Genomic DNA, 14013 nt, shown 5'->3' on the forward strand with positions numbered 1-14013 from the left:
CTGCATGGACCAGTTGAGCAGCGCATGTTGACGATAGCGAGGTTTCGGTGCGGAGCAGGGTTGCCGGTCGTGGCTTCGAGATAACGATAACTACCGTAACTACATCCAACGCTGCCTTCTTGTGTGCGTATGGCATATGTACAAGGGAACTATTTTAACATACTAGTATACTACGAGGTAGATGAAACGTGTAACGCTAGCAGCAATATCATATTGCAACAACCATAGCAGCAGCAGCACGTCAGTATGTTAATTTGTGCTATGTGTCAAGGCTTGGCGGTGTTTACTCGTCGTCGGCGTCTTGGCCGAGCGACTCTTGGCTCGTGGCTTCGTCTTGTCGTTTGGCCGAGCAGGAGGGGTCCCCCGTCTTCCACCGCTTGTCCAGCGCGTCCATGGTGCACGGGAATGGCTTCTTGGCCAGTTTGGTCGTCACGCGGTTGTGTTGCTCGCACATCCACAAGGAAAAGTCAACGCGCGAGTTCACGCTACAGTCGAATACTACTAATGAACAGACGCTGTTGTTTCGCAAGTACAAAACTACCGAGGAGGAATCGCCACGATCGACTCTTGAAAGTCCACGGCGCAATGTTTGCACGGATACAAGTCGGCCAACGCGTGGACGAACGACGTCGCATGTGCCTTCATCGCGTCGGATGGCTTCTCGGGAAAGTACGCTGCCATGGTATGCAACTAGGTACGTATACAACCCGCCATCAGCCACGACATGGTAGAACGTGCGGACGACTCCTCACCAACCCCCACGTCGCACGACCCAACTCTTCGCGATCAAGTGGGCACTCCACAGGAGCCGCAGATGTGTTCGCAGCAGCGTTCGTTTCCTTCTTGACCTTCTTCTTGCCCAAGACACCAGTCCGGAACATGTCGGTCTTGGAATGACATACAGGATCCGCGCAGTTTGGGTCGGCCGCCATTGAGTCGTCCGTCGTTCCTCCCCAATTTGATTACAATGGCCCAGAATGACGATCTTTTCCAGAAAGCACGTTTTTCTGTTTTAACGTCATCCGGATATACGATCGACTGCCACAAAATCAAAACCTCCAAAAAACGATCTCTTTTTTTCGACTATAATATTGTGTGTTTTACTCAAAATTTCCTCCGGCGATTGGTTGAATCAACCGCCGAACAACCGCCGGACCTTCGAAATTTCATATAAAAAGGTATCTGCAAAGCATCATTCAATATTTTGAGCCAATCATTTTTCAACCTTCATTCTTTATAGCCAATCATACTCCTTTGCTCGATTAGTTGGCGATTTCCTCAATCCTCCAAAATAGGCAAATTTGACTGAAAAGGACAATAACTGTAAGACCAGGTTTTTCCTGTTCATTATTCCACCTCCGCACTCGAAGTTTCCCTTTGTAAATTGGTCCTACAGTAGTGCTGCACCTACGTCGTCGTCGCCTTTTCCGCCACCACAGCACTATGCTGTCCCCCGGCCGCCACTTGTAAGATCTTGGCGGCGCCAAACTTGGTCTTGGTCCAATCGATGCGGCGCGGCTTGAGCTCGTCCTTCTCGACGCCGTTGCCGAGAGCGAGCATGTCTCCATATCCCCACGAGTAGATCGCATCTTGGTCCGTCACGGCAAGGGCGTGGTTGGACCCGCACGCGACCGCTCGGAACCCCGTGACGCCGGGTACTTTGATTTCTTGCGGGCTACAATATAGATATATATATATCCCAAGTCTCGCCGCATTCAGCAATAATATATATATACATTTGCCAAAGTAGCCAATCACAGCTTGCACAAAACCCACTCAATACACAGGTCCGACACACAAAATAGTGTCATTTATACTCCAAACACGAAGAAATACTGCTCAGACACGTCAATGCTAAAGAAAAATCAAACAATATATTTGGACACACAAGTAACAACGTCCCACTTGAAGTGAACGACATTCAAATCAGTTAGGTCATAGTACCTGTCTTTGAACGCTCCAGTGCCGGGATCGTCGAGCGTCCCTAGCTGTCCGCTATCCCCCCGACCAAACGTATACAGCGTGCCGTCGGTCACTAGCACCACGGAATGATGGGTCCCCCCTTCCACGAACAGTCCGTTCTTGGAGCCAAGGGCTTCCACCAGCTGCAGCTCGGTCTGGTTGACATCGTGGCCGAGCCCCAACTGGCCATAGTTGTTCAGGCCGCAGCTGTAAATACCGCCGGAATCATTGGCCACGAACAGCGAATGGTACGAGCCTGCGCCGAGGGCCTTGCACCCGAACGGCTTTCCGTTGAGCTTGACCAGTTGCGGCGTCAAGTGGTCGTTGAACACCACCGAGAGCTTGTACTCGCCGTGGGCGTCGCGGATCTCGGTTGAGACGGGTCGCCCCAGGTTGCCCATCTCCCCCAGCCCCCACGAGTACACGTGGCCGTCGGCACACCGCGCCAGGTTGTGGCTGCTGCCGCTCTTCACATCCACAACGTTGGCCAACGTTGGCACCAAGTATGGCGTCAACTACCCACGTGGTGAGGGCTTAGCAAGGATGTGCGAGCACCGGTGGACGTTTTACCTGCTTTTTCTTGAACGTGTCGTTCGGAGATGGCCCGTCACACCACAACTTTCCTTCCTTGTCCTTGTACGAGCCCCATGTAAACACAGAGCCGTCCACGGCCACCGCGGTCGTATGGCAATCGCCGCCGACAATCTAAGCAACACGTTGAAGAAGAAGTTCTAGAGCAACGAGAGACGTACGGTCACGATGGTCGTGCCCTCGGGAAACCCAGTCACTTGACCCGGCAGGTTCTCGTCGCCAATGCGACCGAGCGCGCCGTCGTCGTTGCAGCCCCATGTGAACACGGAGCCTTCGTGCGTCAGTGCCATCGTGTGCAAGCCCCCGCATGCAACTCGTGCGATGCGATGCATGGAAAGCGCTTGAACTGGTCGAGGGAATTTGACGCACATGTCGATGTCTTCCTCGACGCCGTGGCCGAGCTGGCCGCAATCGCCGCTCCCGAACGTCAACAAAACGCCGCGGTGGTCGCCGTATCGACCGTCGATCTCCTGCGCGTAAGACAAGTACTCCTTCATGTTTTCGAGCCACGATTCCTTGGCATTCTGCGACGATTGCAGCTTGATGCCTTGGTAAAAGCTCTGATTTAACGCATATGTGTGGCGCTTGAGTTCCGTCAAGCGTGTGGACGCCACGACGGCTTTGACGACCCGTCGACCGCGCATCACTTCATCCGACGCCTTTGCATGCTGGCCAAATCCGTGTGTCACTTCATCCTTGGATTCGTCATCCGCATATTGCTCCTTCGACAAGCCGATGTCCACCCGTGAACGCTTCATACTGACCAGGAACACTTTGGGTGGGAAATGGTGAACATCCGGATAAAATTGTCCTATCCGAATTACGCGTGATTTTTGGAATAAATTGTCTGAAGAGTATTACTCCGGAGTACTATTATATTAATATAATACTAGTAATAGTTTCCTCTAAAATATCAAAATATAACAAATTAAAACTAGAAAAATATACCGGTATCCTGCGTGAAGGTGTGATGCGATGAGAGCATCATGACAGGTACTGGTACACAGCGACCGGAATGGTCTGGGAGGCTGGTTGTAAAGTGGCCAGCGAATAGTCCTCGTACGAAGACCATCACTTTGTTGACTTCAGAGTGTGTGTAAATCCTGCACCCGTCACAGAATTTCCAAAAGCACACTCTTGGATTTGCTTGGTTTGCCATGCGAGTCGAAGCGATCGCGCATCTGCTGGACCAACTGGACGCCGTCGACGTCCTTTCCGGTCGAATGCAAGCATCCACGGCGCGAGACCCGCACCACTTGACGTTCCTGAACGAAGCCGTGTCGCGATATGCGTACTTTGTCAAACAAAAGACGGGGGAACGCGCGACGTACTACGAGTTTGCCCACCGCATGCACGTTGACGTCCGTGCCCGCGCCTCGAACCGAGACGATGTCCTTGCGTATTTGTCCAAGGAGCGACATCACGTGCAGTGCGCATTACAGCGTGCGCGTCAACGCTCCTGCGGGTACTCGTCGGATCATCTCCGCCATCCGACCAAGCGATCCCACGCGGACATGACGTCCCACTACCACCAGTATCCAGTTCGCGCGGACGCTGATGGCGACTACACCAACTTCGGACTTCCTCCCAAACGACCGGCTTACGCGTATCCCTCGTCATCTTCGTTTGCCCATGTGGCGTGTACGTCCTAGCCCTGGTCCGTCGCCGCCAAACGTCCTTCGAACTATATATTCTGTCACTGATTACTTGTAAATTAATATACTATTTGGTTGTCTGTTGGTACATCTAACTCAACAACTCGACGTGCTTGACGCCTTCAAACGCGACGATGGCGTCTTGGACTTGGGCCAGCACTTGGTTGGTCTCGACATGCAACGTGAACTCGAGCACTTGGCCGTGGCTCAGGTGTTGCTTCAGCCCGCACGCGACGATCACCACTGACGTCATGGCCCGAACCACGTCGCATAGCGCCAGGAGCAAGTTGTGGCACACGGTGCTGTTGTCCCATTCCACGGCCTCCACTTGCAGCACGTGTACGTTTTCGTCGTGGGTGGCGTTCTGGTGCAGGTGGTGGCTGTTGCCGCCGCTCAATAATGACCCAACCACCCCGTTCTTGGTCGACTTCATGTGCAGTTGGGTCTGGCACCATGCAACAACGTCGAACGCGGTCGGCCGGTCAGACGGGCACGCTGTCACAAGCGACAGCACCATGGCCACGACGGGGGGATGGTCGTGGAGCCACGTCGCAGACGGCAGGTGTCCGTCGCGGAGGTTGCGCAGGGTCACCACGCGCTCCATGGTCGTGCCAAATGGTTCGTGCATCATTTCAAACAAGATCAATCCGAGCGAATACAGGTCCGCCTTGGCGTTGTACGTTTCGCCCGAGATTTGCTCGGGGCTCGCGTACAAGTAGGTGCCGACGCCGGCGGTCTTTTCATCTTCGACGCTCCACGTTGACGACTCGTCTTGTTTGGCCAGCGAAATCGGTGGGTCGTGGGAGGCCGTCTCCGACGAAGAAGGAGGTGACCCGGCATACCTGGACAAGCCAAAGTCGCCCAGCTTGATCGTGTCGCTGTCCATGACAAAGATGTTTTGGGGCTTCAAGTCGCGATGAATCAACCCGAGCGAATGCACGTGCTCCAATGCACTCGCAATTTGGTAAAACATTTCCAGCATGTGGCTGTAGTTGCGACGGCCGGGGGCCAACAGCACGTCGGCGAGGCACTGCTCGGAGCAGTACTGCATCTGAATGTATAGCCAATGGTCGATGCGCGTCGCACCTGCGTTCGTTCCCTTCGTGCTATGTCGGCGTTGGTGGCGTCGAGTGCTCGCCGTGGACTCTAGTTGTCGGGCGGCGCTCACCGTGTCATCGTACAAGTCTTGCTCGGACCATTGCTCCATCGACTCGTTGTCTTCACCACGATCCCACGTAAACCCTCCGTCGTCATCGTTGTCGTCGTCACCATTTTCGTCACCGTCGTCGTCAGGATGGCTACGGAACCGATGACGAGGGGCGTACAGCGAATCTGCGCCATCCTCGTCGAAACTGGCTTCGCCCGACGACCGATGCTGCAGAATGTTGCGCGCCGAGTACACGGATGATGTCGGGCCGTACCGACGTGTGCGGGTCGTCATGTACGAAGCGGCGTCGCTCATCGCCGGCACCACCTCGTCCTCCCCCAGCTCTTCAAGCCACGCCTATTGACCAGCCATATTGAGCTATCGAGTACATGCACTTCGCGAGCGTCCACACACCTGGTAGTACCGCACAATGTACGTATGGTCGAGCCGCGCCAGGATCTTGACTTCGCGTAAAAACTATTACAAATCACCGTGTCACATACGGGCTTGTTTTCAGGGGGGTATACATACAAATCTACCTTTTCCAGCGTGGGCTTGGTTTGGTTGCGCAGGCTCAGTCCAATGCGCTTGACCGCGTACTGGCGTCCGTCCAGCCGATTTTCGGCGAGCATAACTTGGCCAAACCCACCTTTGCCCAACGTCGACAGCTCTTCAAATTCGTTGGCAAACCGGCCGCGGCAAATGTATGGCAGGATTTTGCTGAATTCTTCCGTGGCGGCGGAGGTCACGGGCTGCGACAAGGTTGTTGATGGGCTTAGTGTTGGGGTGACAGCAACGTCCACGCCGCCGCTTTGGGTCGAGTCCTCCCCCGAGTCGTCGGCATTCAGATCCGACAGACGCAACACGGGGGGTTGTTTCCATTCCGCCTTCGGCGACGTGCCATTGTTGTGAGGATGGTGGTGGGCGTTGGGGCGATGGGGGGGTGGGGCGTGGGAAAACCCGCCAAACGATAGCGAGCGATGCATTTTCGCAGGCGAGGCCATGCGCAGGAGGTGCTCGAGGCCCGTCTTGTGGCGATGCAACGACGGGCTCTTGGGGCTACCGGCACTGATGGGGCTCTTCGGACTCGATTCGGGCTCGGGGCGTGGGGACAGGACGGGGGTCGACGGCGGGGTCGCGGGGAGCGGCGACGGCGGCACGTCGTCATGTGGTTCGGGCTTGGCGATCAGCCCCTTGCGGTAAAACACGTACGCCACGAGCATCACGACCACGGCCACGGCCAAGACGATGCCGGCCACGTGTGTGGACGTGAGCACGACGCCCTTTTCGCCGTCGATTTCGACGGTTTTGAAATTCCACGGCCGTTGCTGTTGATGGCGCTTGACAACGACCGAGTTGGTGCCGTTGGGCAGAGACGCGACATGCTTAGACGATGCTTCCGTTGGGGACGGAAGCAAGTATGGCTGGCCGTCAATGTGCCGGTAGAGCAAGTTGGGTCGAGGGGACCGGGACACGGTGACGGCGGACGACGTGGGGTCGCGGGGGGGCGACGTGGTGGTCGGGATCAGGGGAGGCGGCGTGGGGCAGCTGGACGGAACTTCGTCGTCGTCGATGGTTTGAGTCGTTGCATGGTCGAGGCCAGACGTCACGTTCCACTGAAAAAATTTGACGCCTTGCTTGGGCAGCACCCCGTACACCATCGTGAGATCAACATGCGAGTTCCACTTCCACAGAATCCGACGGGACGATGGATCGTAGCCGGCCAAAGACACCACGTTCGACTCGGCCAACACCTCGAGCTCGATCCATGGACCGCTGTTCTCGTCGTCCGTGTCCAAGTTGCACTGCGCCGTCGCGGCGAACTGGATAAAGTATTCGGACACAGTTACGCATTTGTAATCCAACACGTCATGGAGGTTGACCATCTTGGTCGTGACGTCCACGCGACCCATCAACACCGTCGACTGTTCACCAGTTGAAGATGGGCCTGTGGCGGCGGCCGCGGCGGCATCGGCCGAGAAGAACGGATACATCTGACCCGTGTCGGCGTCAAATGTGTACAAACGCTGCTTCTTCTCCGCGACAAACACCACGTTTTCGAGCTCCGGGTTACCCTTGGCGCGCACTGGCTTCTTCGCCTGCAATAGCTGCGACGTCGACAACAACACTTCCTTCCATTCCCCGTCGTGCTTGCTGATGTGGTACAGTCGACCGTCCATTGTGGGTGCAAAGTTGTGCTGGTCGAACGCTTCGGTCGTCGTCGTCTGCAACGACGTAGTTGTTACACGAGTCTGTTGCCGCGTGGTGGTGGACTGAAGCGAGGTCGTCGTGCTGCCGTCGGGATGCAGATCTTGCATGATATCGTTGCGGCAATTCGTCACGAGGGCCCCTCCAGAGTCGATCGAGTTGATGATTTCCCCTGTCCATGCATCGAACGCAATCAGTTGTCCGCTCATCTGACCCACGAGGAGAACTGCCCTTTCTCGGCCAGGCGGCGTCGGGAGAAGGATCTCTGTACCTACACCCGCACTCTGATCGCTTCGACCGGACACCCCGTCAAGCATATGCACCACGAGATAGATGATCGGCAGCTTCCAGAGGTAGCGGCGTGACGCAGCCGAGCGCATCTTGAAGGATCTGTCCCCGCAATGTGATCAAGGAAAATGAGCAGCCCACTGTGCGGCTGTAATTTAATTTGTCTGGCTCCTCATTTCTTGGTTTTTGTATCGGAATGTATGTTCATTGGAATAAAATACTCTGCCGCTCCATTATTACCCCAACTTGACTTTTCCATGAAACAGACACCCGACCAAACATTCGATCCTACCCTGCCGTTCCATGGGTACTGTAGGCCGCCGTCCGTCCATGTGCACGCTACTACCGACATGTAGCACGTGAATGCATGAGAAGGACATGGTTCGGCATGCGCAGTCCGGTGCATCAGGACAAGATGGACCGCCCATGACACTAAGATTTCCACGAAGGCGCGCACCTCCTTTCTGCCGACAAAAACGCCTCTTGCAATGATAAAGCAGTAGCGAATCAGATGTTTCCATGACGTTTAATTGGATACATTTTAGCGAATCAAACTCTCGTAGCAAATCTCCAAAGTGGTTGGGAAAGGGACACGCGTGAGGGTCGTCATGTGGCGGCGGCACTCCAAGGTTCTTCATGCTGCATTTTGTCCATGGAAGCGACATCCATTGGCGACAATGCTAATGCAACATGTATCTACGTCTTCTGCAGCGAACGCCGCGTACATCTCTCGTCTGCAGGACACCATCCACGAACATACATCACTTGTCCACCCCGATGCTCCGGGCGTGGCGCAGTTCCATTACGAACGCGAGTTTCCTATCTGGAAGAAGCAACAAGTTTCACTGCACAGCATGCGCGAAGGTCATGCGAAGACAATCCTGCAAAAGTACGCGAATGAAAGTACGTACCTCACTCAACGCACTACCCAGTCCATCGCCGGCTCACCGTCGTGTAGACCTGTTATGGCAAGAAGCCCGAGACCTCAATGCTGCCCAACGACACGATCTCGTCGTGGATGTGCTGTACCGCGCTCTGTACTTGGGCGAACGCGACGCAGCCTGGCTTCCCCGCACCACCAGCCTCTTTGCCCAGCAGGTCCTCGTTGCTGCCTGCAACTTGCATGATGTGGCGACCGCCGTCCAGGCAGTTGACATGCTGACAGCGTTGCCTCTTCACGCAGTCTCTCGCAAAGTCCTGCAGGATGCTAGTCACGCGGTGACTCATCTCTGCCTCCATCACGACGATGCGACCACCTTGACCGCCGTCCTCGACGCCATCGAACCGGCTCACGTAACCCTCGACGCTTCTACGTCCGAACAGGTCGTTTCTTCCCTCCTTCGCAATGAGGGCCCCCTCCTCGACACCCACAAGCGCATTGTGAGTCTGTACAACGCGGGAACGTGTGCATCTTCCCTCGCCGTCGACACGCATGTCCTCTGGTCCCTCCTCACGCTTCTCCGAGCTGAAGAAGCATCATCTTCACGTGCCAGCACCGCCATGAACGGTGTCGACCCCCATCTCCAACTCGTCGAGTTGTACCGCAACATGCAAGCCGAGTATGGCCTTACCGACCCCGACGTTGGCAACTATTTGGTCTCGGACAGCTGCAAGGAGGCAAGGACACCCAAAACACAAGGTCGAGTGTCGTCCATCGCTCTGTCGTACATGCGCGACCAGGGCTTCCCTGCTTCGGTGTCTACCACTCTGAACGTGGTGATGGCCATGCTAGCTTCCGACGACGCAGGTCCTATATAACCCTCTTGCGTCCATCCATCTATCTCCTTGTCATTGCGAGCTCTCTCTCATCTACGTGTGGTAGAAGACGCCTCTTCTGTTTGGGACACCCTGTTTAACGACCACGATGCGGCCGTGTTTCCCTGGTCCACGCAGCATGTGTCGGCCGCCCTCAGCGCCGCCGCCCTCCACGGCCACTCCGCCGCCGCCATGGCCCTTGTCCATAGAGCCCAGTTGACTCGGCTACCTCTTCTGGACGTGAGCTACGGCCATGCCGTCGCCACTGCGTCCGATCCTCGGCTGCGCTCGGCGTTTGTTGACCAGTATAAAGCGGCCAACCAAGGTACTACAGAAAGTGTCCTCCTCTTTTGCCTGATATTGAATCGGCATTCTGACGCTGATATCTCTCTCTGTCTCTACCATGTTTTCCACATGGACATATGTAGCGGGAGATGTGGTGATGGCCTGCCAAGATGACGAGACCCATGTCGGGTTTCATTGGAGTGGCGCGTTGCTCCACCACATTGCCGCCACACATGAGCAACTGGCTAAGGATGTCGTGCCCATGCTGCTCCAGGAAATGCAATACTACGGCATTGCCGCCTCGGAGCGCGACATGGCCGCTGTCCTCTCGACTCTGACGTCAGGGACGTTGTACGACCTGTACGAACGATTTCCTCGCGTCGTCAAGGCCGCGCCGAAAGCGTGGGCGGCCGCCATGCAAGCGCGGGTTCTGCCTGCATCGTCAGACGAGTCGACCCTGGATGACGCGATGCAATTGTGGCGCTGCTTTGTGTGGACGGAAGCGCTCCAAGTGGACGAGTCGGTGTTTGCGGCCTTGTATTACGTGGCACTGCGACGGACCAGCACGTGGCACTTGGCAGACGAAGTGATGACCCAGTACACGACGCGCCACCGCACCAAGACGACAACCAGCACCAGCAGTAGCTGCAGGCTCGTGGAACAGGCGTTGGGCCATGCCGCCGACGCCGTCGACCTGCCGACGACCAAGCGACTCCTGCGGCAATGGACGGCGCACAACGAACGGCTGAGCCGCGATGCCGTCGCATGCGTGTTCCGCACTGTTGGTCAAGTCCGATCGACACGCCAACCGCACGTCCAGGACGAGTCGCTGTCGTACTTTAGCCTCATGGTCGAGTTCCCAGGCCTGTTTCCGCTCGACCCCACGACCGTGTCCAACGCGTTGGTGCTGTCGGCACAAGCCGACTTGTACTATGACTGCCAAGCACTTCTGACGATGGCGATGGCGAATGGCGTGGACTTGACCCCCGAAGCGCGGTTTGCGTGCGTGGAGCTGTTGACGCGGACGAACGGGGTCGAGTCGTCGGGAGATCGGCAGCAATTGCTCGCGACCGTGCGGCAGCTGTGGCAGAACTCGTCCAAGGAACGAGTAGATTCCATCCAAGGTCTCCGATAATGCAAAATGAAGTCTCGTGGTCTGACCTACTGTAGTTATGTAGTACCGGTCAGTATCCATTGCTTGTTGATTGTAATGACAGAGCCTATGCTACAGGAAGTAGTTTCAATCACCACAATGACCATGGCTACTCCTTCGACAACACCTTCACTGTCAGGCCGTCAAGGCAGTAAGTAGTCCACACCTCGTGATTCTTCCTGCTGCTTACTCGCAGCAGAACTTCCTTGCGCATCGTCCGACACATCTCTCTGCAAGGCAGTATTCCGGATAATGTTCATATTATATCCGGTAGAAGGTACTGTATGGATTGGACAAATGTTTAAAATGTATTTTTGATGTTTTTAACAGAAAGGCCACGGGAACTATATTCACTTTTCACGGTAGGAAAATGGAGGTGTCGACATCGAACTTTTCCTACCGTCTAGCAGATGCCACCCCCTTCTCGGGATTCACATAATACACCTTCATGAACACGCGTAAATACTTTCAAGTAGAAGTACGAAGATCCGTGCGAATTAGAGATTCTTCCGTGTGAGCCAATGCTTCGCCATCATGCGATGGAACTAGAACGTTTGTTGGACAAATAAATAAAATTACTTTTGTTTCATCCAATTATATTAGAGCAGCCACATCAGCGAACTTTGACTCTACCACTGTAACATAGTTGCACGTTCACCCTAGAAATTTAGAATGTCCCAAGCCACTGGGAAGTACCACATGTGTTGGTTGACGAGCATCCTAGAATTGACCATTGGGTTGACGCATTATTCTTGCATTTCTCATGGTCTGCTCGCACAAGCAGCGTATTTGCCACAAGTGCAATGGCTGTCCGATACTCGAATGCGAGTACGCATGTCATTGCACTAACAACGTTACACGTAGCGATGATACGCAGCATCAACTTCGTAATGCACCAAAGCAGAGCAAGCACTTTGGATGTAGTATTGAATGAATACCATGTTTGTATCAAAACTAACTTCACGTAGACGTTCACACGCGAAGAGAGTCCTACGGCTCTGCAACGAGGACTCCATGCTCGACCCCGATAGGAAAACAGATTTCCAGAAAGGTTGAGCAACTGAACATCAAAGTTGGCAAGAACATTCCCCGCCAAGCACTGGAATGGCAATACATGACTGAAATAACCAAAGGGGCCACCTTAAACGGCTTTCAGTGTGCAGTCGTTGATTTAGCTAAGGTAGCGTCTGAGTAGCCAAATGTATCTGACACAATTTTAGACATTCCATGCCCATAGCCCGGATGCATTGATACACGCCTACGTTGAGTATCGCCAAGAAATTAAAGCAATTCCTGCTCAATCATTTCTATCCTTGTCGATAGAGCTTCTGGATAAATTGAAGCCTCACCATGTATGAATCGATGCAAATCTATCTATAAATTTCCATAGGTTGAGTTCAAAACAGTCCGCAGCATTCTCCGCCCGTTAGCGTCCAGCAAGATGGACCTCAACAGTATGCTGGAAGCGAAATGTATCGATTTCGGAAAGATGGCTAATAAAACAGGTAGTAAATACCATTCACCTACTAAAACGCAAATCGTGACATTAATATCATTAGCACAACATAACTATACGCTACTCAGCCAAGGCAAAGCGATCAAGCGAGCCAAACGAACGGCTCAGAATTTCTCTGCTGACAACGCGAACCTCGTACTCGACTACCTGCTTTCCCCTGACAACGTACAGCTGATGTCTTGGGGTACACGTAAAGTAACAATCGAGGGGAGAAAGGTAATGTGGGCGTGCACGTGGAACTGCTTCTAACAATACCTTACAGACAACTCTTCCCAACATCATCCGAAAAAAGACTTGTAAACAGATTTGGCTCGACTACTCTGCACGACACCCCGTTCGAACGCAACGAATTAACTATTCCTCGTTGAAGAAATTCGTCGCCCTCGCCATGCCACAACACGACCCAATCATTAAATCCGTCGACTATGTGCGCGCAGAGCTAATATACGAGTCGTTTTCTATGATTCGGTATGCCATATCCACTTCCCACATCTCATTCATCGTTAATGCCGTTAGAGACTTGATTCAAGCAACGATTATTGACCGCGACGAACAAGCACGTATTCATAAACTGATCGCTTTATGCGAGAATTTTTTGAAATACCAATACAAGAGCCACGTTGGGCGCGCCGGTCGCAGCCATTGCGTCAAATTCGCGCTTGGGGTCGACGCATATTTGCCGTCAATTGACTGTAGCGAATGTCTTGCGGTCGAACGCTTCTACGCGATGTTGACGGACGCCATGGCCGCCGATTCCCACCGCAAGCTGGTTGGAGACTGCGCACTCAAAGCCAGACTATATATGGGACACACTATGCGAGCTGTTAACCAGCAACTTCGGATCGACGTGAGTGGTGGCGTGTATTTATAAAAATGTTTCAATTGATTATTAGCATAGAGTTTCAGAATTTTTTCAAACTCGAAAGTATTTATTCTCGTCAACATCGATATATGTAGGAGGTGATTCGACATATGGCGCACAATGAAGTTTACATCGTTCTGGACTACAAAATGAAGCTGGATCCGATGTACCCTCGCGAGACAACGATTCAGCACTACGGCAAGCGCGGCATCAGCTGGCATGGGGCGTGCGTGATATACAAAGGTTTGGATCTCAGCAACACTGTGTCAATTTGAAATTTTCGTAGACTCTCAGAGCACGCACAATATGCGGTATATGGATCATTTGATCCACAACGACAACCGTCAAGATCCAGGGTCCGTTCTGGCCCTGATGGAGCTGATTCTCCTTCAGGTCAAAACTGAGTTTCCCACAACTGCGATGGCGTCGTTCCAATCGGACAATGCGTCTACCTACCAAAACCAGTTTTTGCCCCTCTATTTGAAGGACATCTCGATGTCAACAGGGATAAAAATAAAGCGGTATATTTCATGTCGTTCGTAGTGGATTAACCGCTTCATAGGTTCATCCACACAGAAACTCAAGATGGCA

The 14013-nt window shown here is 53.8% G+C and overlaps 6 protein-coding genes across 7 annotated transcripts; 3 read left to right on the forward strand and 3 right to left on the reverse strand.

Annotated features, from left to right (window-relative positions):
* Positions 1-115: 115 nt before the first annotated feature.
* H257_12164 (hypothetical protein) lies at positions 116-970 on the reverse strand. The gene is made up of 3 exons (XM_009839285.1): positions 753-970; positions 542-690; positions 116-485 (listed from the first exon to the last, which is right to left on the reverse strand). Exons 1-3 carry the CDS (start codon positions 930-932, stop codon positions 284-286), a joined length of 531 nt encoding a protein of 176 aa, XP_009837587.1. The 5' UTR covers positions 933-970; the 3' UTR covers positions 116-283.
* A 342-nt stretch (positions 971-1312) lies between these two features.
* On the reverse strand, positions 1313-3330 carry H257_12165 (hypothetical protein). Its single transcript, XM_009839286.1, has 4 exons — positions 2715-3330; positions 2533-2667; positions 1945-2477; positions 1313-1675 (listed from the first exon to the last, which is right to left on the reverse strand). Exons 1-4 carry the CDS (start codon positions 3309-3311, stop codon positions 1408-1410), a joined length of 1533 nt encoding a protein of 510 aa, XP_009837588.1. The 5' UTR covers positions 3312-3330; the 3' UTR covers positions 1313-1407.
* Positions 3331-3694: 364 nt separating this feature from the next.
* H257_12166 (hypothetical protein) lies at positions 3695-4296 on the forward strand. The gene has a single exon (XM_009839287.1). It carries the CDS (start codon positions 3711-3713, stop codon positions 4203-4205), a length of 495 nt encoding a protein of 164 aa, XP_009837589.1. The 5' UTR covers positions 3695-3710; the 3' UTR covers positions 4206-4296.
* On the reverse strand, positions 3695-7990 carry H257_12167 (PEK protein kinase). Its single transcript, XM_009839288.1, has 3 exons — positions 5895-7990; positions 5770-5832; positions 3695-5712 (listed from the first exon to the last, which is right to left on the reverse strand). The coding sequence occupies exons 1-3, from the start codon at positions 7941-7943 to the stop codon at positions 4300-4302; spliced, it is 3525 nt and encodes a 1174-aa protein (XP_009837590.1). The 5' UTR covers positions 7944-7990; the 3' UTR covers positions 3695-4299.
* A 124-nt stretch (positions 7991-8114) lies between these two features.
* H257_12168 lies at positions 8115-11107 on the forward strand. Of its 2 annotated transcripts, XM_009839289.1 has the most exons (4): positions 8115-8754; positions 8810-9598; positions 9677-9931; positions 10035-11107. In XM_009839289.1, the coding sequence occupies exons 1-4, from the start codon at positions 8460-8462 to the stop codon at positions 11024-11026; spliced, it is 2331 nt and encodes a 776-aa protein (XP_009837591.1). In that variant the 5' UTR covers positions 8115-8459; the 3' UTR covers positions 11027-11107. The 2 variants fall into 2 exon arrangements, with proteins under 2 accessions (XP_009837591.1, XP_009837592.1); XM_009839290.1 differs by having other exon boundaries at positions 8115-9598.
* Positions 11108-13287: 2180 nt separating this feature from the next.
* Positions 13288-13984, forward strand: H257_12169 (hypothetical protein; the record flags this gene model as incomplete). Its single annotated transcript, XM_009839291.1, has 4 exons — positions 13288-13329; positions 13518-13665; positions 13709-13919; positions 13966-13984. 4 exons carry the CDS (start codon positions 13288-13290, stop codon positions 13982-13984), a joined length of 420 nt encoding a protein of 139 aa, XP_009837593.1.
* Positions 13985-14013: the final 29 nt, after the last annotated feature.

Source organism: Aphanomyces astaci (genome assembly GCF_000520075.1).
Source record: "Aphanomyces astaci strain APO3 unplaced genomic scaffold supercont1.39, whole genome shotgun sequence".
NCBI lineage: Eukaryota > Oomycota > Saprolegniomycetes > Saprolegniales > Verrucalvaceae > Aphanomyces > Aphanomyces astaci.